The sequence below is a fragment of the Acomys minous genome, assembly GCF_964271855.1.
Source record: "Acomys minous genome assembly, chromosome: 14".
Lineage (NCBI taxonomy): Eukaryota > Metazoa > Chordata > Mammalia > Rodentia > Muridae > Acomys > Acomys minous.
Window position 1 is genome coordinate 100,217,951 of NC_140496.1, and position 24,045 is coordinate 100,241,995.

At 46.1% G+C, this 24,045-nt stretch overlaps 1 protein-coding gene across 4 annotated transcripts in view; it reads left to right on the plus strand.

The window, feature by feature from the left end:
• MCOLN2 (mucolipin TRP cation channel 2) overlaps positions 1-24,045 on the plus strand; it is a 44,830-nt gene that overhangs the window by 10,751 nt on the left and 10,034 nt on the right. For 3 of the 4 annotated variants that reach the window (XR_014774318.1, XM_084756259.1, XM_084756261.1), the window contains exons 2-11: positions 420-579; positions 5,831-6,004; positions 7,782-7,935; positions 13,704-13,788; positions 13,909-14,005; positions 14,820-14,919; positions 18,892-19,004; positions 20,583-20,732; positions 22,792-22,893; positions 22,992-23,114. Coding sequence is in view for 3 of the 4 variants with exons in the window: in XM_084756259.1 (XP_084612385.1) it covers positions 420-579; positions 5,831-6,004; positions 7,782-7,935; positions 13,704-13,788; positions 13,909-14,005; positions 14,820-14,919; positions 18,892-19,004; positions 20,583-20,732; positions 22,792-22,893; positions 22,992-23,114 (1,258 nt within the window). In the remaining variant the exon portion in view is untranslated. The remainder of the gene's footprint in view (positions 1-419; positions 580-5,830; positions 6,005-7,781; positions 7,936-13,703; positions 13,789-13,908; positions 14,006-14,819; positions 14,920-18,891; positions 19,005-20,582; positions 20,733-22,791; positions 22,894-22,991; positions 23,115-24,045) is intronic. The other variant, XM_084756260.1, reaches the window with a different exon arrangement.

The window sequence follows — 24,045 nt, forward strand, 5'->3', positions numbered from 1 at the left end:
AGGCATTTCAAGCCCAGCCTGCCTGAATAGCTTCCTATCTTGTTTTTATTGGTATAACACACTCACACACAGAGAAACTCTCGCATTTCCACGCTCTCATGGTCATCCTTTCACTCACACACTTTTCTTCTAATGCTTAGTAAAGGAGACATCGTATATTAAGATGTAGGAAACTTTTAATTCAGACTAAACGCTTAATTCTGCTAACAGGCATTTTGAGTGAGCTGAGTGGTTATATGCAAAGGCAGGTGACAAAGGAGTGGGACCCTCTTTTGGATTTCTAGGGATGATAAGGTCTCTGGTCTCTGAGAGTTCTGTGTCTGTGGAACCAGGAGAAGTACGTGGAGAGGAAGTGCCGGGCTGGAGTGCTGTGAGAAACAAGCTGTTCCGGGGTGTTTAAAAACTGTCTTCTGTGGCAGAAGTGCGATGGCGTCTCTTGATTCTGAGGTGAAGGAGGAGGGGCTGAGGGAAGACCTGAAGTTCTACTTCATGAGCCCCTGTGAGAAATACCGAGCCAGACGCCAGATCCCATGGAAACTGGGCTTGCAGATACTGAAGATCGTCATGGTAACCACACAGGTAACTCACACAATCACTCCTTCCTTCCTCTGAGGTCCAATCACTTCCAAGTGTCCTGTACTTGCTTGTTGGTCTGCAGGACTCACATTGAAGTTCATGAAACTAAAATCAATCCGCTTCCAGAGGCCAAAGGGAAGGCTGAAGTTCAGTTCAGGTGACCTGGTTTTTTGATAAGAGATCACGAGGCAGCGTCTCTTCCACAGGAGCAATAAAAACCAGATAGAAGAAGATCCATGCAGAAATGAGTTTCTAAATTTCCTCATCCCCTAATCCACGTGAGGTGCATAGGCTATCAAGGTATTCTCAAAAATCATCATGCCTCATTTAATACATTTTTGAAAGTCTTCAGCCATAGAAAATGCTAATTTTTTCTTGCATCAGTAAGTAGCAACGTGCCGCAAGTAAGTGCTAGCTACGGGACGCTATCAGGAATGTCTAAGGATTACATTTGGACCTTGATCTAAGGTCATACTGCAGACCACTTTACCACCAGAGTAGAAATGGCCACTAGAGTTGCCTTCTAGCTGTTGAGCTGTGGCATCAAACTCACTGCTCTGTAGGTGATGACATTTAAAACACATATGTGAAAAGAAATACAGTACTGATTTGGGGTCTTTGGATCTACTGGTACGTAATCTAGTGGTACCATTGATCCAAAAGTGTAAGGATAGTTTTCTTGAACGTAATATGAAGAATTTGGAGAAGGCCCCTCCTCTGGATAGGAGAAGCCTTCCACAGTCAGCGCAGTTGTTGTTTTACTCTGAGCTCAGAAGGGGTCTTTGAGTTGTGTGATGTGCTATCCCAGCACATCCAGCTTTAAGGAAAGCAAGTCACGGGGCTGGAGAGATGGCTCAGAGACCCAGAGCAAGGGTTGCTCTTCCAGAGACCCGAGTTCGATTCTGAGGGCACACATGATGGCTCACAGCTATCTATAATCCAGGACCTGGGGAATCTGATGTGTTTCTCTTTTTTTTGCATTCTGTAGGCAGGAGACATGCATGTGGTGCCCAGAAATACATTCAGGCAAAACACTCATATGCATTAATATAACAAAACAAATTAAGAGTAATTTTAAAAAGAAAGAAAGAAGGAAAAGCAGTCACTTCAGAAGTAGCAAGGCCAATACTCAGGGATGTAGTAAAAAGGATGAATCTAATACACTTAACTTTCTTAGTCCCAGTACTACTATATCCCATTGACTTTCCTGTTTAAAATATTCCCAACTCATACTTTCCCCATCCTCACCATTTTTCCTCTGGCACAGATGTGGATTTGTTTTAATTTTTATTGAAGTGTCCGTGAGCATCACATGTGAGTGCAGTACCTGCATAGGCCAGAGGGGGCATCAGCTCTCTTAGAGCTGGAGTTAAAACCTGGTTGTGAGTTGGCCAAGAGTGGGTGCTGTCAACCAAACTCTGGCCCTCTGCAAAAGAGGCAAGTGCTCTTAGCCACTGAGCCCTCCTTCTGAGCACTCTTATCTCCAACTTAAAACACAAAAGAAACATCTGGTTTGCAGGGCACTGAGTTGGAGACCCACTGCAGGTATCTTACACCGCTGCTGATACCTCACAGGTTAGTGTTGGCCACTACCAGACATGAGGAGGTTTTTAATGTGTGCTAACACAGTTTATCCTCTCTGCAACCCTGTGAAATGGGTTCAGTTAGGACCTCCTTTTCGTGGATGAAGAAACTAGGACAAAAGGGTTAAATAATTTGCTTACAGCCCTTGCCTTGGTGCCCTGCTGGTCTCCAGAGCCTGTGCTCTTGTTCTCACTGCCTGTCTTCTTCTGGATAGAGATCCTGTCTTCCAGATTCACAGGCAGGGAGGGTTCCTATTCCAATGAGTCTGCCGAGATGAGAGGCATTTAGGCAGGATTTCAGAGTTAAAAAAAAAAAAACTTTTTAGGAGGAAAAAAAAAGCCAATGCTGTGTTCTACAGTGATTTATGATCAGGCAAGGCACCTGCATTCCTTCCAGAGCACCAATCAGAGCGCCATCTTCCTTGTACTGCGTGAAGTGTTTTTTCTCCTACACTGACTTCATATGAGTGCTTCAGTTCCCAGGCTTTGCCAGACTACGTTTAGTGTGTGTGTGTGTGTGTGTGTGTGTGTGTGTTTTGTATCTTGTTGACAGCAAATCTTGAGTTTGTGGCATGGGGGTGTATCTTCTTGCTGTCATTTACTTGGGAAAATAAAGTCACTTAGTCAACACCATCCTCCCTCGCTCCTGCCACATAGGCAAGATTGGCTCTGTCAAGGCCAGAAGCTATTATGCCATTTCTCCCTCAGGACTGTTTCTCTGTAGGGAAGTTTTGGCAATTTCATCCCTTTCCTGGTGATGCTGGTCTGGGTATGAAGACATTGGTTTGTTCTAGGAACAAGAGAATTGGAAACTTTTCCTGTTCTTCATCCCAGATGGAGTGGTTCTAGGCAGAGTTCACAATGTCACCACTTCTTCATCTCAGAGTCGTGTTGATGGCTTTAAGTTTAAATAAGTGGCTTTAAATACCAACAAATTGTATGCCCCTTTCTCGATCAGTTTGTCCATTTCCTGTCCAGACACTTTGTGTTCCTTCTCTTTCACCATGAGGGAGGGAAGGCGGGGCGGCTAACTTTCCTGCGTCTAGAGTACAGCTGGCAGATTTGTCCAAGTGTGGCCAAGCAGTTGAGAGGATAAACAGGCCTTAGTGTCAGGTGGACCTGTGTTCAGACCCTCAGACACTTTCTAGATATTCCTGCCTGAATATATGGCCTGACTTTAGGTTGCACATGACACGTGTACGTTCCTCACTCGACTATATTTGATGGTGACAACTGAGTATCCAGTCCCTTTCTTATTCTATGGTGCTATGGAAAAAAAAATAGGTAAACCTTGTCCTCACGGGGTCCAGTACTCTGTGCCATGCATGATCTCACTTTCACTCTATCCCAGCTTGGAGGAGAATGGTTCTGCTCACAACGATAGAAGAGTGTCATTTGAGGGGCTACAGCTCAAGCTGTGTGTGTGTGGGGGGGGGAGGGGTTCCTTGGTTTACTTTTTTGGCTTCCAAATACCAACCTGAGCTTTACTGACAGACATCACATGACAGGAGAATTTGGCTTTAGGTTGCTTGATTTTTCAGCACAGGTTGGCACAGACTAAGGGTATCTTGTCTTATGTTTTTCTTAGAATAGCTGTGTTTCTAGAATTTGCTCAGTCATTGGTATTTGAGGAACATGACATGGTGACATTAAGTGACCTCTGTATACACTCTCAAGCAATGGTTGCTTTTGTAATTCTGGAATGTTAGCACTAAAAGTCCATTTCTAGAAGTTTCTCATAGACTGTTTAAAGTTTTCAGTAGAAAGGCATTGTTTGTGTGGCATACTAAAAAGCTTAGGTGCTAAGCCTGGCTTCCTTCCATTCTAGCTAGGTGGCTGGGGCAATTTCACAAAGGCTAATCCAGTTACTGGCTGTGGCTGTGTAACATGTGGGCTGCGGCAGTGATATGGTGACCGGGGCTGGGTGTAGGAGTGGTCAGGATAATGCAAATGAAGCTGTTAGTGTGAGGCTTGGCCCATAGCAGTTGCTGAAAACGTGGTTTGTAAAAAACAAACAGAATGCATCCCTACATTCAGCACTAACTGGATTCAGTGGGTTACCAAAATAAAAAAAAATAATAAATAAAAATTTTAAAAAAGGTTAAATATAGGCTGTGAAAATGGATTAGTGGGTAAAGTGCCCTTGTGTAGCTGTGAAGATTAGTGTTCAGATTCTAAGCACCCATGTAAAGGTGGGAAGGCACAGCATCCTGCCTGTATGGGAGGAAGAGACGAGGCTTCCTCAGATCAAGCTGGCTAGCTAGAACAGCCAAACTGGCAAGCTCTGGGTTCATGTGAGAGACTCTGCTCCAACATATAAGGTGGAGAATGATCAAGAGGACTTACAGTGTCAACCTGCAGGTCTCCACACACATATGCACATACACACATGTGGACATGCATACAAACATGCACACATAGGAAGACATGAAAACACCCAACCAGACAAAATACAAAAACTAAAACTATAAACCACTCGGAAGTCCTTGTGCCAATCTCATTTAGTCTCAGTGGCTGAACTGTTTGATTTGTGCATTGTTGTGTGCATAGCACGCTTAGTGGCACAGGATGCGACAGCTGTTAGGGCCACCCAGTCCACTTTCCTGATTCCGTGAATGAGGAACAGTTCAAGGTGCCCCTGTGATTTAGCTGGGTGAGCACTCAGAGGAAACATCTAGTTCAGGGAAGTGGAAAGGTGTGTGAGGGAGGCTTGCTGAGGTTTGCCTTCACCACAGTTGCAAATGAGTGTGTGTGTGTGTGTGTGTGTGTGTGTGTGTGTGTGTATGTGTGTAGCCTTGAACGACAGTACCCTCTGTGTGACAGAGTGAAGGAGTGAAGGTATACATGCATGTGTGCACGTGTGTGTGTGTGTGTGTGTGTGTGTATGCTGTGTATGACACAGTGTAGAGATGAAGGCAAGCATTGCAGGGATGTACACATATGCACAATGGGCATGAAAGGGGCTCATGTCTGTGTGATAGTGTGTGCAGGGGCATAGCATTATGCACAGGTTCCTGATTTCTTTCATAACTTTGGTACTAGCTGTTTTTCTTATTTATGTAATCTGAGAGAACTATTGGTCCTGGTGAAGAGACCCAGTGGGTATTTAACTTTGTGTCACTTTTGGGAGGGGGATGTTGAGACAGGGCCCATTTTATAGCATGGCTGGCCTTGGGCTCATGGCAGTCCTTCTGCCTTTGCCTCCTGATGCTGCCATTGTCACTGTGCGTAGCAGGAAGTGATCTTTAAGGGGGCAGACATCCTGGAGGAGAGCAGGCATCCTGGAGCAAAGTCCTGGGTGTGGTGCCTATCACCCGTCTTTTCTCCTGCTGAGACAGAGGAACACCTGACAGCTCTGTCTTTCTGAAGGCAGCATGGGAGAAGCCTGGCCTTAAGGCTGCTTCTTCAGCTCAAGGTTCTGGGCACACCCAAGCACCATTCTTTGGACTGTTCTCTGAGTCCTGACGCAGTCTTATACCAAGAACTGCTGATGTAGTATAATGAGGTGATTCTCTTCTGGGGCTCTTGTTTTTGGCATTGTTGTTCTTAATGTGGAAATCAAGGAATGGATATTTTCCTTCAGTTGCTTGAAGGTGAGAATTGTTAAGGATCAGAAGTCATTTTCTTTCCTGGGTAAATGGTAACAGCTACATCTCTGTTTTCTTTTGTAGCTTGTTCGGTTTGGCCTAGGTAACCAGTTGGTGGTGGCCTTCAAAGAAGATAACACTGTTGCCTTTAAGCATCTGTTTTTGAAAGGCTTTTCTGGAGTTGATGAAGATGACTACAGCTGTAGCCTATACACCCAAGAGGACACCTATGAGAGCATATTTTTTGCTATAAAGCAGGCAAGTGTTTTAAATGACATATATAGACACGTGACTGTGTTGTCTTAATAACTAACAAACACTATTATCTCATGCAAATTTCTCATAACCAGCTGAGATCTTTCCTTTTTCTTCAGACACTAATAGCAGAAACTGTCCATTTAATTGTTTTTTGTTGTTGTTGTTGTTTTTTAGGTTTTAGTCTTTTTAGTTTATTGATTTTGAACCACTATGTTGGGGAAATTGTCTCAGAACAAAGAGTTAAGAGATTATAAAATCAGGTTTTGTGTAGGTTTGAAACCCAATCTGACAGTATGTAGTGCTTTCAGATTTGATGTCATAGCATTAATAATCCTGGCTAAATATGAAGAATATGACAATGATAGAGTGTGAGATTGGTAGACCTGATGGAAGCACTTAGGGGTAATGGGTTTTTCCCCTTTTCATTAATTCAATAAATATTCGAGTTCCTGGTATTTGACAAGTACTACACATTGATGATGTAAAAGTGAATACAACATATCTGGATTCTGGCTTGTCTAGAAGAGAGAGCTAGATAAGTGAAGAGACATAGTGTGGAAGGCTGGCTCTGTAATGGCAGAGAGTACCCAAGACATGCTACTAAGCACAGCTGAGTTTCTTGCTGGCAGCAATAAAGACAAAATTCCTTTGGCCATTCTTGGTGGTGCTTGGTCCTTTCATGTAGAAGGACCTTGATTGAATTGGGTGAAGACCATGTTGCAGTAATTTAAGATTAATGAATATAGCATTCATAGACTGGAGGAGAAGTCACAGGGTCTTGAAATTGTTGTAAGACTGAAATTTGTAATTGTTAGCCAAACTGATGAGGTTTTGCTTTATTCTTTTGAGACAGGGTCTCTCTATGTATCTCTGGCTGGCCTGGAGCTTGCTATGTAGATTGTACTGGCCTCAAACACATGGAGATCCATCTACTTTTACCTCCTGAGTACTGGGATTAAAGTCTTGTACCACCTGTATGCAGTGTTCTTGAAACAATTAATAGTTGTTTGCAGTATTCCTGTGATGTAAATGTTTCCTAGAAAAGTCATAGCGACAAAGATGGAGGCAAGTGAAGCCCTGTTGGTGATGAGAGCCAGTATCAGAATTGTGTTAACATGAGAGAGTGTTAGTTGTATAAGTGTGACCTATGACACGTGGATGACTCAAGTAGTCAATGAAGCAAAGAAGGAGATGGGGATCTTTCTAGCACGAGAAGAACATTTGCAATTTCCTACACTTTTGAATTTTTACTTGCTTTTATTATTTTAACTAAATATAATTGATAATGTTATAATGATGAGGCACAAAGTGAGGTTTTGGTATTAGCAGTTTTCCATGAACACCTCATTGTAGTGATGATGTTTGACCAAGACTCACAAGAGGGAACTCAGTACGCACAGATGGAGTCCCAGGAAGAGGGAACTAAAAGACCAGAGGTAGAAGTATGACTTCAAGCTCTGGGAGGTTCCCGGAGGCTAGCTGACCTTTACGGGGAAAGAGCCAAGGGACCACAGTATGAGATAAGTTCTGAGAGGTAGGTGAGACCTCAGCTGGGAGGAAGTCGGGAGTGGCCCTCAGGATATTGCTGCAGCGTAGAGTTCTATGAGGCAGTGTGCTCCAGTTTGACTGAAGAAAATGATGTTGTGCTGTGTCAAATTGGACAATGCTCCCAAAAAGTATTGTATAAGCAATAAAACTAGATAAAAGTGCATTCCATATGGTATGGATGTGGCTTATTTAACTATAATTTAACTGTTGTTTTTTTTTTTTTTAACAGTATGGTCATCTGAGGAACATCTCTCTGGCAACCCTCAGTTACGGAGAAAATGAAGACAATAGAACTGCCCTGAAATTCTGTAAGCAGCATTACAAGACAGAGGCCATGTTTTCTTCTAATGAGACCCTGAATATTGACAGTGACATTGAGACAGGTAACAGTAGTGACCACAGTGGGACTGTGTCATCTTCTGTGACGAGCTAGCAACTGCGTGCTCCTGGTGACGGGAAGGAGCAGTGTTTCTGTGTATCTCTCTCATACATTTTAAAATCCTTCAGTAAGTGCACATAACCACTGACGCTTCTGCTGCTCCTTGCGGAGGGCTGGAACCTCACCGTGTGCCACCAGGCCGGCTCTCTTGCTTATAAAGCATGCTGTGCTTTTCAAAGGTGAATTGTAGGTAACAATGTTTATCCTTTCTCTTGAGAGATTATTTGACAAAAACTTGTCAGCTAACCCTGTAAAGTCACCTTGTGCTATTCTGTGAGCACGCAGTTTGTGCTTTAAGACTTCAAAGGTTGCTTCAAGATCTGAGATTGTATCTTCTAGACTTGAGATTCGTTCTTCCATCTCTTGGATTCTGTTAGAAAAGCTCAGCACTGTGTCATTCGCCTTCTTCTCTGAGGTCTCACGTTCTCGTTTTTCTTCTGTCTGTGTGTTTATCATTGCATCCATTTTGATCTTCATATCTTGAACAGATTTTTTTATTTCTTTCATTTGGTTGTTTATATTTTCCTGAAAATTTTCCAGTTCCACTCTATGTGTTTCTTTTATGTCTCGCACCTGCTTCATTGCTTCTTCCTGCATCTGATTTCTAATTTTAATTGCTTCCTCCATTACCATCCTCATTACCAAGGATTTGAGGTCATTTTCTTGTGTTTCCATTGTATGTGAGTTCTCCGGATTGTTTTCTTTGGGATAGCTGGGAACTGGAGACTCCATGTTGTTTTGGGTTTTTTTGCGTATGCTTTTACGCTGTCCCTTAGACATTTTGCCGTCTCTGTTTTTGTTGGGTAACTTCCAGAGTTGAGTGGAGGGAGTCTGGTGATAGATTCACTTGTTTTCTCATGATTTCCGTAGGCTGGAAGCCCTGATACTTCACTTGTGTGAATGGCGGGAGGTTAGCCCTGTCGTTTTGGGCTCTCACCGCCAGTGATCCTCAGCTCCCCTTTGCTGTGGGTCCTGCAATCGTTCTGTGTCTCTGAATGATCGTTGGGTCAGGCCAAGGTATCCACAACCTTTTGGGTCCCCTGCCAAGTCCAGCCAGGGATACTGGGCCTGAACCACGCGTGGAGCTCAGCTAGTTTCTCAGGGCCTGAACCGTCTGCCACAGCAGGAGAACTGCGACTGTACTGAGCAAGCACCCAGGGTGGAAGTGAGCGCAGGTTACCAAGAGGAGACTTGATACCCTATGAACATATAGAGGGGGAGGTAATCCCCCTCAGGAACAGTCATAGGGGAGGGGAGTAAGGGGAAAATGGGAGGGAGGGAAGAACGGGAGGATACAAGGGAGGGGATAACCATTGAGATGTAACAAGAATAAATTAATTAAAAAAAAAAAAAAGACTTCAAAGGTTTTGCTGTTTAGCCAACAAGCCCAAGGCGCTTGCTGTCTGTTTCCAGTCACAGAGTTGCCAAAGCTAACCCATTTTGGTTTTCAAGTACCTAGCAATTCAGGAGGGGAGGGGGGGGGTGCAAGGAGTGGGATGGGCTTTAGCTAAAGGATGACATCACACAGTCTGTTTAGCTGTGTTTCTTACTCTGATCTCGAGGTGCTTTAGTAACACAGGAAGTCCCCTCCCAGGATGGGGGTTTTACTGGTTTCCTTGAGTTGGCCATACAGGACTCATATGTGAGCAGGTGTACCCTGCTCTCTGGATCCTGAGAAGATTAGTCACTGGGTCCTATTGGTCCATGCACTGTCTGGCTTCCAGGCTGCTCTTAGGGACCGACATGGAGATAGTTCCTTGGTAATTTAGCCACTGCCACTGAAACATTCACATTCTTCATTTCTGAGACCTGGGTGGTGATTGTATGGCTTTTCCTAGGCAGATGTGCACAGACATGTGTTTGTCCCAGCTAGGGCATCAATGACAGACCAAAGAACCGATTCCACCCACCAGTAGCTTAGTGAACCCAGGCGTTGACTGGGGTTGCTTACAGAACTACGGTGACTCAAAGGCAGCTGCTTCCTGTGGAAAGCATGCCCAGCACTCGTGATGACTTCCAAAAGCTGCATCCCACAGGCCCTGTTCCACTAAGAGATCACCTGACCCAGCAAGTGTTCTCTGCTTTCATGACCTCAGAGAGGGTTTTGTGGATCTTGTAACTTTCAGTTTCCTAAGCCCTGTATGTCTCCTCAGCTTTCTGAGCCTTAACAGTGACCACCCTCAATGCCCACGCCCTTTAAGGAGGGAATGCTCAACACCAGAGGGAATCAGTCAAGGTTGATTTAGCATCACTTGGAATCTCTTACATAGGAGCTCAGCCAAGCCTCACCATGCAGATGACTCCTCTGACGTGGGGCACTTGCAGCTGGGTACCACTTTCCTTCTGAAGTTGTGGGACTCAAATGGGATGTACCACACAACAGTTTCCCAGTGACACAAATGTTATGTTATGTTGTGCTTGTTTGTTTGTTTGTTTTTCTGATTGAGTTTTCTCAGAAAATTGCTTAAAGAAATGTGGCCAAAGTCAGTATCAATGGCTAGAAAAGATGGACAGGACTGAGAGGCATTCCCCAAGTATTAGACAGTGATGTCATTGTTCATTTTCTTTCTATAAGCATATGGAATAGAGTAAATGGAGAAGTGGATTATTAATTTGACTTTAAGAGATATTGCCTAAGTGTATTCATTGCATTCTCTGACCTTATTAATTATAACTTGTCAAAGAGAATCTATCAATATATTGAAAAGTATAAAGATTTTGCTCAGAGGTTAAGAACACTGGCTGTTCTCCCAAAGATCCTGAGTTCAATCCCCAGCAACCACAGAGTGACTCATAATCATCTATAATGAAATCTAGTGCCCTCTTCTGGCCTGCTGCCTCACAGGTGGCAGAATATTATATAAATAACAAACAATAAATGAATACATTGGAAAAAAAGAATAGTATTCATGGTTGCACATGACTTTTATCCCAGCCCTAGAAAGGCAGAGGCAGAGGCAGAGGCAGGCAAATCTTTGTGAATTTGAGTACAGCCTGGTATACAAAGTGAGTCTAGGACAGCCAGGGCTACACACCGAAACTCTGTCTCAAAAAACAAAAAAGGAGTAGGAGGAGGAGAAGAAGAAGAAGAAAAGGAAGGAAGGAAGGAGGGAAGGAAGAAAGAAAGAAAGAAAGGAAGGAAGGAAGGAAGAAAGGAAGGAAGGAAGAAAGAAACAAGCAAGCAAAGAGGTTTGGGCCTGGAGAGATGGCTCAGAGGTTAAGAGCACTGGCTGCTCTTCCACAGGTCCTGCACTCAATTCCCAGGAACCACATGGTGGCTCACAATCATTTACACTGAGATTCAGTGCCCTCTTCTGGCATGCAGGGAAAACTCTGTATACATAATAAATAAATGCATCTTTAAAATATTTGATTCTTAATTTTCTTGTGTACATTAGAGAAAGCCTGCCAATGAGGTAAATATACCTTGACTTAACACATTGCTAGAAGCCTTCAGATGATGGAAATGGTTACACATGACTCCCTTGGGATGTGGTTGTGGGTTAAGGAGAAAGCTTGGTAGACATTGTCCTATCTTAGCCACTCATAAATGTGGCATTTCCTTTGCTACATAGGAAGTCATCCTTCAGTGTTCAAGCGCAGAAAACTGCCTGTGTGGCCAACCACCCAGGGGTCTGAAGCTCAGGGTGCAGAGATGCTTGTGTCGATCAAATTGAGTTTGGTTCTTGTTTGTTCTGATGGGAGGACTCCCTTTTCTGCCCCCAAAATGACTCACTGTTATGCCTTACTAGAGGGATTGTTGTGGATCCTGCAAATAAAATTCCCTAATAGCTAAGTGACCACCATTTTAATACAGCTTGAGTGTCCCTTATCTAATGTGCTTGGTTTTGTGGGTGGGTTGGTATCCTTATCCCTTCACTGGGAGTCCTGCCTGGCTACAGGAGGTGGCCACTTTAGGCTCCATAGCCCCTGCTGCTAGAAGTCTCAGCTAGGGTGACCTCCATAGACTTCCTGGGGCATCCTCTATCCCAGGTTTCTGGCAAGCCCCAGAGAGGCGCTCAACCCCCACCCCATTTTCATTCTCTTAGCCCCGCCTCCCCTGCTCTCCCTACGCCTACTCCCAGCCCAGCTCCTTCCCCGTCCCCTCTCCAGCCATCCACCTCCAATGCCTATTTTATTTCCCCTTCTGAGTGGGATTTCAGCAGCCTTGGACCCTCCTTGTAATTTAGCTTTTGTGGGTCCCTGGATTGTAGCAATGGTTATGCTGTACTTTACAAAAATAAGGAACCCTTCACGAATTTGCGTGTCATCCTTGGGCAGGGGCCATGCTAATCTTCTCTGTATCGTTCCAATTTTAGTATATGTGCTGCCAAAGTGAGCCCTATTCCGTTAATTTAAAGGAAAACTGGGCAACATTTAGCAATGTATGCTTAATATCCTCTGTATTATTTCTGAAGCTAGCCCACCAGGTGAGCTGGCCACATAGGCTATTGTTGGTATTTAGCACATGGAAGGATTATTCTCTATGTAGGTCAAGGAAAAGCCTAGGAGCTTCCTGCGATGTGTAAGGTCAACCCATGCACATTCACCTCCTTAGCAGGCTTCCTCTAATGTATGCATGAAAAGGGATCTAAAATCAGAAAGAAGTGTCAACCTCAGTAGAACTCAGGATATGAAGGCAAGAATAGGTGGGCTTAATAATTGACAGACAGCAAATAATTATGCAACCACAGAGAAGTTTCTTGACCTACCTGTCAATACTGCCTGTCTCTCGTGTTTGCATTGAAGAATAAATAACAGTTTAGTAACCAGAGAGCATATATGACCACAGCACATTGCCTGTAGTCTTTTGTTTCACAGATTATCTGTTCAGTCCTGTGCCCTTGCATTTAGCCCAGGATAGCCCCCTTTTATTAAGCACGAATAGATCCCACATGTCAGGGCCATGGTTAGAATGCCAGCTACACTGGTGGCTGTGAGGGTTGAACTGGATGTAGCAGAGTTGTACTCTTGTTCTCAGTGACCTCATATTGCAGTTAAAATATTAATTAGACAATTAGGAGTTGATTTTCTGAGGCCATAGAGATCTACACAACACACTGGGAGCCAGCTTGCCCTCGGTCCTGTCCTCTCCACACCACAGACAGCATAGCAGGTGTGTAGCTCCGTCACAGGTGTCTGTGACCTTGCCAGTCCTCACCTCCGGACCTCCTCCCCTTCCTGCCCTGTGAAGCAATGATGCTAGACCACACAGTTCAGAGGCTAATCTCTACGGGGCGGGGAGGGGGGTCTGTAGTCCTGGCTTGACTGAAACTTATTATGTGGACCAAGACAAGGATCAAGACAGAGCTCTGCCAGCCTCTTCCTCCCGAATGCTAAGGTTAAAGGTCTTTCTGCCCGTGCCCTGCTGATCTCTACATTTTTAAAGAGAATCTTTTGTCAGGCACTTTTGTCTCATCACGACTGGCTGAGGCTGTGCATCCGGAAGGAATAGTGCACAGGTGATGGTTTCTTCCCAGTGTAGGACGCACCTGACGCCCATCTCTTCTTGAGACCGGTGATGTTAGCACAGCCCCTGGGTGAAAGTGGCACTTGCCGGCTGGCTCCTCCACTGAAGGGTTGCTGTGCTCCCTGTTGGCAAATGGTTTGAGATTTTCAAAGGGTCCTGCCTCTCATCACATGGCTGCTGTACTCATTTCAGCATCGGACTCTTGCCGGAAGTGACCATTCCTCGTCTATTTGTTGCTCTAGAATGCATTCACCTAGACCTCCAGGTGCTTGCCAAGGAGCCTGAGGACTGGGCACAGACATCTTTCTTCAGGCTGGACTTTTATCGGTAATAATATCAAGTCTCAAATGCACAGGAGAGGAAGCCCGGGTGTGGGTGGGGGAGGGGTGGGCAGGAATCTAGTGACACTGAGAGTTAAGCCTTTTACTGTGCTTTTTTTTTTTAAAGACTTGTGCAAGTGGATATCTCTTTTGCCCTCAGAGGAATTGACCTACAGGCCGTTCATTCCCGAGAGGTACCGGACTGCTACGTCTTTCAGAATACGGCAAGTGTCTCTGTTTTCCGTCAGCCCCTGTCTGGTCTGTTCCCTATGGCTTTTGCAGAGGAGGATAAGTGCTGGCCCTACAGACAGTAGATACTGCTGTGTTGCGGGAGCTTCGGCAAGGGCATGGTGCCACTTATCTGGAGACTGTTTGATGTAAACATGGAGCCAGTCCCTTACAACTGTCTGGGCTGGGAAGGCGGCTCAACGTGTAAAGCACCAGGTTCCAAGTTCATATCCCCAGCACCCACAGAAGTCCTTCTCCCCTTTCCAGTGTAGTTTTCATCACTAAAAGAAAGTTGGAAGGAATTCTCCTAGTTAGCTCCAGCTGTCAGCTTGCCACAGCCCAGCGCGATCTGACGGAGTGGGCACTGGAGGATTAGCCAGATCAAATTGGCCAGTGAGCATCTCTGTGTGGCGTTATCTTGGCTGCTGAGTGATGGAGGAGAGCTAATCCCACTGTGGGCGATGCCATCCTTGGGCAGGTGGTCCTGGGCTGGATTAAAAAAAAAAAAAAAAGCAGGCTGAGCAAAGGTCGTAAGCCAGCCAGTAAGCAACCTTCCTCTGTGGTGTGAACTTCACTTCCTGTGATGGAGTGTGACCAGGAAGTGTACACTAAAATAACCCCCTTTCCCCCTCAAGCTGCTTAAGGTCATATTTTATAAGATCAATCACAGCTAGCTATGTGCCGAGGAGTGTTCATTGGTGCAACCTCTTTGTATCAGAGTACTGTCTGGGTGTTGCTGGCATTCATAAGGAGTTGACCTGACAACTCCCACCTCCAGTTGGACTATAGCCTCTCCATTTCTGTCTCTAGATTACCTTTGACAACAAAGCCCACAGCGGAAAAATCAAAATCTATTTTAACAGCGAGGCCAACATAGAAGAATGCAAAGCCACAAACATATCTGGGTCTGGTAAGTGTGCTGTGCAGCTTGCCCTTTGTGGGTTCCAGGAAGGCTTGGGGACTAAGAGAACCTACACAATTGACGTGGCCGATAGTGGGAAGAAAGCTACAGAACAACCAAGCTCAACCACTAGTCCTAAGACCTTGGTACTTTGTCCAAGTCAGCAAGTGTTTATTGCTACTCTTGAGGACTTAGTGTGAGTCAGTGGCTTAGGTTTGCATTCTGGTTCTAATTGCCATGTCTGGGGACTTGGACCTATGTCTTGGCCTCTCTGTCTTAGAATATTTCTCTACAAAGCAAGAGCAATGACTTATTTGTTGAGGGTGTTGGTGCCAAGCAATGGGAGAGGAGTCATCAGAGTTGCTTGGCTCTAGTGAGAAGAAAAAGCCTTACTGGTGTGACCAGCTTTCTGGTGCATGATGGGTAGGCACAGGTGGGGAGGTATGAAAGGTCTGAGGAAGAAGACAAATGATAAACTTGACCAGGGCCGAGTAGGAATCCTGAAATGATTCTCGGAGGGACTATGTTTTGATCCAAGCCTTGGACACCAGAGAAAAGTCAAGACTCCAGAGCACAGATGGCAGCCTGAATAAACATGGGAACATTTCCTCAGTCACCTCATGGGCCATGTGCTTAAATGGCCCTGTTGAGCTAGGGAGGGTGTCCCACACACTCTAGATGAAGACGCAGTTCAAGTTACACAGGGATTCCTGTCTCAAAAGAAGAGTCTAAGATATTGGATCCTGTCCTGTTGTTCAGTGGTCAGGCGACATCTCTGAAGGGTGGTGAGCATTGTGAATTGGCAACCTTTGTTTAAATGAACTCCCGTTTGACCAGATAACCAGAAAAATAAAATATGAGGCATTTGGTTTTTAGTCCAACCACCATTATTTTTCCAGCCACTCACGACTTTTCAGTTGTATAATGGCTGGTGATTCTGAAGTTTTCTTTTTCTTTTATAGCTTTGGCTTCAGTTATTGCTCTAAAGGAAACTCAGTTTGGGTTTCTGATAAAATGGGTTTCCTGTTCCATAACAGATACTCAAAAACCCGCACCAACAAGGCCCTCAAGTTCAAGTAAAGGCTGCAGCTATGTCCTGAGGGAAAAGTAACCTTTGTCATATATAAAATGTGATTTGCAGTCATCACCATGAAGACCAAAGTGGGCCACAGGGCTCCTCAAACAATGATCTCCCCAACCAGTGCACAAATGGGAGGAGCTCTAGCGCCCCCGTGTGACCAACAGAGAGAAGCACAAGCCTCGCAGACCTGAATGGAAAAACTGCTAAAATGTGCTTTTCTTATGGCGACGTCTTAAGAAACTTGACCACGTAACTAGGAAAACATGCATTTAAAATAAAGTGAAGGGCTGTGAAGTCTTTAAAAAGCTGAGGCTTAGAAACCAGTTTAGGAGATGGGCCCATTTGAAGCTGTGATGGTTTGAGAAGCTCCCTCTGTAGGGAGAGCACAGAGGCGACACCTGGTGGCTCTGGTCGCTATTTCCCAAGGCTTCCGGTGTTCCTTCCCACTGAGCTTCTGGACTGCTTGCCTCCTCTTGTCATTATGCACAGTTACCCACATGTCCTCAAAGCAAAATCCAGCAGTGCTCCCATTCACAGGCAGACCTCACCCGCTTCCTGATACATGTTCCCTGCGTGTGCTTCTGGTTTCTATCAACTTACATTTTATACTAGAGTTTGTAGCCATCCTCACAAGGCTCTGGAAGAATGGGTGGGCAGGGCTCTCCTCTCATGGGAGGTATGATTATTAAATATGGGAAAAATAAGATGCCAGTCAACAGATATGATAGGGAGAAGTTTATTATAGAAATGTGGGAGAGGAGGTAATGGGGAAGGGCACCCCAGAAAGAGAGAGAGAGAGAGAGAGAGAGAGAGAGAGAGAGAGAGAGAGAGAGAGAGAGAGAGAGAGAGATATGTGAGGTGCGTTTGTTCTTTTTATATCCTGGGCAGCTGGCACACCTAGTTGGGGGCAGGTTAATGACATTATAGGTTGCTAGGCAGACTGTAGGCAGCATGCTAAACAGTAATGGCATTTATTTATTGCAGGAGTGAGAGTTCATAAGTTTGAGTAGCCCCAAGTCAGAGTCCCACAGGCAGACGGTGGTAGAGTGTCTACACATCAGCTATTTGGGAAGGTGGATTGAGAAGTGTGGGACTTCCCTAGTCAAAGTGACAGGGCATATTTCTGAACCCGTGTCTCCAAGCTCATGCCTGGAAGATGTTTGTTTCTACAAGGCAAAATAGTTTCAGCGGGGTACGAAGTGACTTGGAAGCTGAGGCAGGAGAGTCCCCACTAGTTCACCTGCAGCATGGGTTGTTGTCTTCATTACTTTGCTATTGTTGTGATAAACACCATGACTGAGGGGACTCATAGGAAGAAGGGCTGTTTGAGCTTATGGTTCTAGAGGGATAAGGGTCTATCATGACAGACACACATGGCAGCAGACCACAGACCTGGAGAAGTAAGCTGAAGCCTCACTCCTTAACCTGCAGCCAGGAAGTAGAGAGAGAAGGAATGGGGAGAGAAGACGGTAGAGGGAGGGATGCTGTGAAATGCCATCTTCATGGCAGCAGCGCACAGCCATTTCTAACACATTTAGACCCCAGATGGCAGCTGCAGAGGCGGAGGGCGTTACTGGGAATGCGCAAGAATGGGCCCCTCCACAGTCAGGCGTGGGTAGAGGAAGGGCTCAAGCCCCGCCGCCCCACACTGATGAACTGTGTGCAACAAACAGATTCAGTGAGGTGGGGATCACTGCTTTCAGTCGGGTGCCCACTCATGACCCCGTCAGGCTCCAACACATAGTTCTGATGCAGTGGTCACACGGATGGGCCATGAACCAGACCAAATGGCATGTGTCAGGCAGGGAAGGGGACTAGGGGTTGGTAGGAATGTGAGGGAGCTCAGAGGATGGGGCATGGGATCAGAATACAGTATATAAATGTATAAACCCATCAAGCAACAGAATTAATCAATGAAAAGGAAAATCTGAAATTTGACCCCCAAAACAAATAATCTGAGCAGGTGTGTACGAAGCATGGTTTTGGCCAAGGCAGGCATGCTGGTTCTTGGCATAAGTTTGTAAACGGTCCTATGGCGGGGAGGCCAGTGTAGCCACAGTGTGGAGCGGGAGAGCGGTGGCTGGACTGTGCAACCACTGAGAGTGGATACACTTACAGACTGGTTGGTCTTGGTGACACCCTCCTGCTGCTGTGTAATCCAAGAAGACACCATATTAAGACTCACTCCCCTGGGTTTCACTCTCAAGAGTTACTTTCTTGGCACTGGCGTGCAGGAAATGTATTGCAGATTGGTGCTCTGGTGGGACAGTGCACTGGGAGGCCAAGGAGCAGAAGTGGGGCTTCTCAGAGCAAATTAATAAGGCAAACATATATATATATATATTTAAAGGTTTGTTTATTTATTTATTGTGTATACAGTGTTTTGCCTGCAGGCCAGAAGAGGGCACCAGATCTCATTATAGATGGTTGTGAGCCACCATGTGGTTACTGGGAATTGAACTCAGGACCTCTGGAAGAGCAGTCCGTGTTCTTAACCTCTGAGCCATCTCTCCAGCCCCTAATAAGGCAAACTTGTTGTCTGTGTTATTGTATGAAATGACTTAGGCCATGTTGGCAATTTTGCCTCTTTCTGAATGGAGCCCAAATGGATTGCATTCTGTTGAATTCTGTTCTGCAGTAAATATTTATAAAGAACATTGGTGCATTGGTTAATAGTGCCTACATTTGCACATGCATGACCCTTTCCCTCCATGGAGTGTTGTCTTGTCTGTGGCCTTCTGAATGAACGCCCTATGACTTTTCTTCTGAAAGTTACTGTTTCAACAATGGACAAGGTGAGTTTTCTTTGAATTCCCCTTCAGACTGCCACTTGCTAGGAGATCGTTCTCCACAATCTGTGCAGGATGCACTTAACATTTGCCCTGGGCCTTGTTCTGCAGTTCAGAGGAGCACTCGCTACGTCCTGGTGTTTGACGTGTTTGTCATTTTGGTCTGCCTGGCATCCCTTGTCCTGTGTACAAGGTCCATCGTTCTCGCTCTGAGGCTGAGAAAGGTAAGTCTGGCTCTTCCCTTTCTCCCTCTGCTCTCAGCCTGTAGCCTGCGTTTGTGCGAACTATTGACACTGGGCTATGGTGCCCTTTCTCAACAACTTCCCTTCACCATCCTGAGGTACAGGGAGTAAGACGAGGCCACAGGGACTAGTGTGATGGGTCAGTTGGTTAAATGCTAACATGAGGATCTGAGTTTGATTCCCAGCACCCACATAAAAAAACAAAAACAAAAACAAAAAAACATATGACTGTAATCCCAGCTCTGGGAAAGTGGAAACAGGAGAGTCCTTGCGGCTCACTGGCCAGTCAGTCCGGCACAGTTGGTGAACTCCAAGTTCAGAGAGAAAAATAAGGAAGAGAGTGGCTGCAGGAGACACCTGGCTTCTATGCCTGGGCTCCACACACATGTGCATACACCTACATGTGAACATACATGCACACATACACACATAAACATTTTAAAAAGAAGGAAAAGGTTTTAGTTATTTCAGGAGGTCAGAGAACAACTTTGCTTAAAATCGAGTTAACAAGCACAGGTATTTGTGGTGAGCTCTCAAGCGTTTACAAGTTTCCAGAATAAAATGTTAATTTCAGGGATGATCTTAAGAGCATGCGTGAGCTCCGTCTTTTGTCTTCAAGTCAGAGTTCACTTTGACAAGGAGGCATGTTAAATGGCTTATAATGAGACACGAAATACTTTGATTCAATTTCTTAAATAGTTTCATTGTGCCTTTTTAACCTCTTTAAGTATGTTTTCTCAGAAGCAGATACTTGAGCTTACTATCTGTGTAATTCTGGCTTAAGGTGAGAGTCCAGGTTCCCACTGGGGTCAGGAGAAACAGGAAGACCCTGAAGCATCATCTTCAGAGCAGGAAGTAGTCCGTTCTATTTTCCTTGATCTCAACTTTGGTTTTTATATTATTTTTTGAGATTTATTTATTTCTATTTTATGTGCATGAGTGTTTGCACACATGTATGCCTGTGCATTATAGGCATCCAGTGCCCTCGGATGCCAGGAGAGGGCATCAGATCTTCTGGAAATGGAGCCACAGACAATTGTGAGTGCTGTGTGGGTGCTGGGAATTGAACCCTGGGTCCCCTGGAGAGCAGCCGGTGCTATTTAATGTTGAGACATCTCTGTAGTCCCCCCGACTTTCACTTCATGAATTTCCTACTTCATATCTGCCTTCTAACCCCCTGGATATTCTGGATCAGTGGTTGGGGTCTCTCTCTGCCAAGTGCAGGTACAGTCCTGGGAACACATTGCCTACATTGGGCCACAGAAGTATCCTGGTTCAAAGAGTTGCCGTCGGTCAGCTTGAGTGAGGACATAACACGCAGTATTTGGAACGTACTCTGAGTTAGCACTGTTGGAGGGACAATACTTGCAGTTGGTGTTTGGGTTACTTAGCAGCTGCTTAAGTGCTTGCTTGTACTGGAGACGCAGGTGTGACCTAGCATGTGGCATTGCGTCTCCTGGTGAGGTAGATCTGCCATCTTGGAAACTGGCTCATTCTTATTTTCTGCCTCCAGAGGGCAGAGTGACTTGTAAGAAATGCTTTTTAAAATGTTTGCGCTAGAGATTTCTCAACTTCTTCCTGGAGAAGTACAAGCGGCGTGTCTGTGATGCCGACCAGTGGGCATTCCTCAACGGCTGGTATGTCCTGGTCACCGTCAGCGACCTCATGACAATCATGGGATCCATACTGAAGATGGAAATCAAAGTCAAGGTACGTGACTGTCATTTAGGCTCCTGTATTCTTTTGGATGACCTGAGGCCCTGTGGGACACAGACTCCTTCTGGGGACTAGAGTGGCTCTCACGTTTTTTCTCTTTTCTCCCACCCATGGCCTAAGGCTGCCTCTCACCATTCCTCAGGAAGAGTCACTGTGGAATGGCAGCCTATGGCCTTCCTCCAGGCACTGATGGCTCGGGCTTTGTATTTATTTATTTTTAAGTGTATCTGTCTATTTGCTTGTGTAAATTGCAAAGGGAGCATCTGGCACACAGACCAGTCACTTCTGAACACACCTCCAGAGCCAGTGGCAGGTGTGTGTGTGTGTGTGTGTGTGTGTGTGTGTGTGTGTGTGTGTGTGTGTTGAGGGATCCCAGATGCTGGGGGCCTCGATGGCCAAGGGATCTACAGTTCTTGAGTGTCTACAGGGTGTGGCTGGTTGCGTGTGTCAATTTGCTCACATAGCTGGACTGAGACTCCTCCGCTCAACCGTTCTCTCCTCAGTCCTACGACAGGTCAGTCCTTCAAAGCTGCCCTCATCAGGCCTACACTGTCCCCCCCCCCACTATCCCCCACCGCCCACCTGCCCCCCTCACACACCCCAGCTACTTTTAGCTTCCCTCAGACTGACTTCCTCTCTGGCTTGGACTGCCTCAGCAGCCTTCTCATCTCATTTGTGTTTCTGTCTTTAGTTTCATATCCACAGATCCAGCCAAACAGTGGCTGGGCAGTCTTCCTGGAAGTATCCATCCGTCTTGCTGTTACTTAGAATGCAGTGATGCTTCCCTGCCAGTGTGACCTTTAGAGTCGCGCCCCCCCCCCCCATTCAGCTCTCACACTGCCATTCCGCACACCACATCTCAGCCTTGGGGGTGTGTTAGGTTCTGCCCACAGGCCTGTAGACTTCTCCCCAGCCTGTGTGGCTCCAGCTTAGCTCTGGGACATGGCCATGGGCGGGCCTCCGTGGCAGGTGGCCACTGTATCTCTCACTGAACTTAGCACATTGTATTCAATTGTGCTTTTTGTTTGTCTCATCAATGAAGCCTAGAATCTCTTGAGAGCAGGAACTATGCCAGCAAATCACACTGAAGTTCGCTTCCAAAAGTGGCTGGACTGTATTGCTTGATACTTGATAAACACCATGCTCTTTCACATCCCAGTCAGTGACAAACCAAGCCCTATTTCAAAATGTTATTTGGAAAGAAATAAGATCATAATTAAAATACTAAAAGAAAATAAAAATACAAAACATTCGAAGCTTTCCTCCAGTTTCTTCCCTCCCTCTCTCCCCCCTCCTCACTCCACCCCTTCCTTTCTTTTCTTCCTCCCTCTGCTTTACTCTCCTCTCCTCCTCCTCCCCCTCCTCCTCTCCCTCCTCCTCTCCCTCCTCCTCTCCCTCCTCCTCTCCCTCCTCCTCCCCCTCCTCCTCCCCCTTCTCCTCCCCCTCCTCCTCTCCCTCCTCCTCTCCCTCCTCCTCCCCCTCCTCCTCCCCCTTCTCCTCCCCCTCCTCCTCTCCCTCCTCCTCTCCCTCCTCCTCTCCCTCCTCCTCTCCCTCCTCCTCTCCCTCCTCCTCCCCCTCCTCCTCCCCCTCCTCCTCCCCCTTCTCCTCCCCCTCCTCCTCTCCCTCCTCCTCTCCCTCCTCCTAATCATTCTCCTCCTTCTTTTTCATTGCTTTTGTTTTGAGACAAGGTCTCACTCTCTAGTCTGGCCTAGAACTGACTATATAATCCAGGCTTGATTAGAACTCTGTAGTCCAGGCTGGCCCAGAACTTACTCTGTAGTCCAGGCTGGCCCAGAACTTACTCTGTAGTCCAGGCTGGCCCAGAACTTACTCTGTAGTCCAGGCTGGCCCAGAACTCACTCTGTAGTCCAGGCTGGCCTTGGGAACTCATGGTGATTCTCCAGTTTCAGCTCTCAGGTGATGAGGTGACAGATGTTGGTAGGGGACAGCCAGTTCTTCTCATCCATTAAAAGGAGGTAACATGCCAAAGGGACTAGGGCATTTTGCTCAGCTGTGTTTTTTTGTTTTTTGTTTTTTTTTTTTTCTTCCTTAGAACCTCACAAACTATGATCTGTGCAGCATTTTGCTTGGGACGTCAACACTCCTCGTCTGGGTTGGCGTCATCAGATATTTGGGTTACTTTCAGACATACAACGTAAGTCCTCAGAAGTTGTTGTGGCTGGCACTCGGTTCTCCTTCGGGTTCTACCGGCTACTTTTCCCCCTCCGAGCCATCCTCTCCTTTGTTTTTCAGGTGCTCATTTTAACCATGCAGGCCTCACTGCCCAAAGTCCTCCGGTTCTGCGCTTGTGCTGGCATGATCTACCTGGGGTACACGTTCTGTGGCTGGATTGTGTTGGGGCCGTACCACGAGAAGGTGTGTAGCACCACTTCCTTCTGCGCTGAGGGGGTGGGGGGGGGCCTTGACCTTGTGTCTCAGCACTTACCTCCTCCACTCTTCTCCAGGGAACAGCATCCAGAGAACTTTTTCCCCCTATATCTTTGCATCTCCTTTTCAGGATATTGAAGTAAGCTTAGGGGTTTGAGAGAAGGACTGTAGGAGATAGGAAAACACACCCCTCCCAGCAGTCTCGGCCTGGCTGCGGATCTGGTGCGTTCAACAAGCTGATTACCAGTGAGCAACGTTTGCAATTAAGGCCACAGTTAGCAAACCAAAAAGGAAAGTAAGAACCTATGACAGACTCTCTCTAGTGTGAAGTGGTAGGGTTTACATCCGCTCTGGGTGAGAGTAGAGAGGGGTAGCACCCCTGCCAGGAACGAGCACTTCGTTTCTCTTGAATTGAGCACACACTTTGAGGGTGGTCTTGATCAAGTGTCAGGCTGCGTATAATCCGAGTTTCTAACCATTATTTGCCTCCAGTCAGCATTGTAAGCCCAGGACTGTCAGGCTTATGGTCAGGCATCCTATAATCCCAAGAGTCCCAAGGGAAGGACAAGTGAGTTCAAGGCCAGCCTGGACTAGTGAGCTCTGGGCTGCCTTAGAGACGGACAGAGACTTTGCCTCTGGATGATGATGTAATCGATTGCTAGAAAATCACGAGGAGAAATCAATGAGGCTGTACTCCAAGCCAAACAGTAAAAGGAGTCATTACCTCTTCCAGCATTTCCTCCCTGGTCTCCGGAGCCATTGGAACAGCAGAAAATATACAGCAGTTAATGTCTGTTGTTTGTGGAGTTGGGCCATATGGAACATACCAGGGTCCCCCTTGTGTCACACACAACCCCTTCCCGCTCCTCAGGTGCCCAGCAAGGAGGCATTAGATGGAGAACACGAAGGATTTAACAGC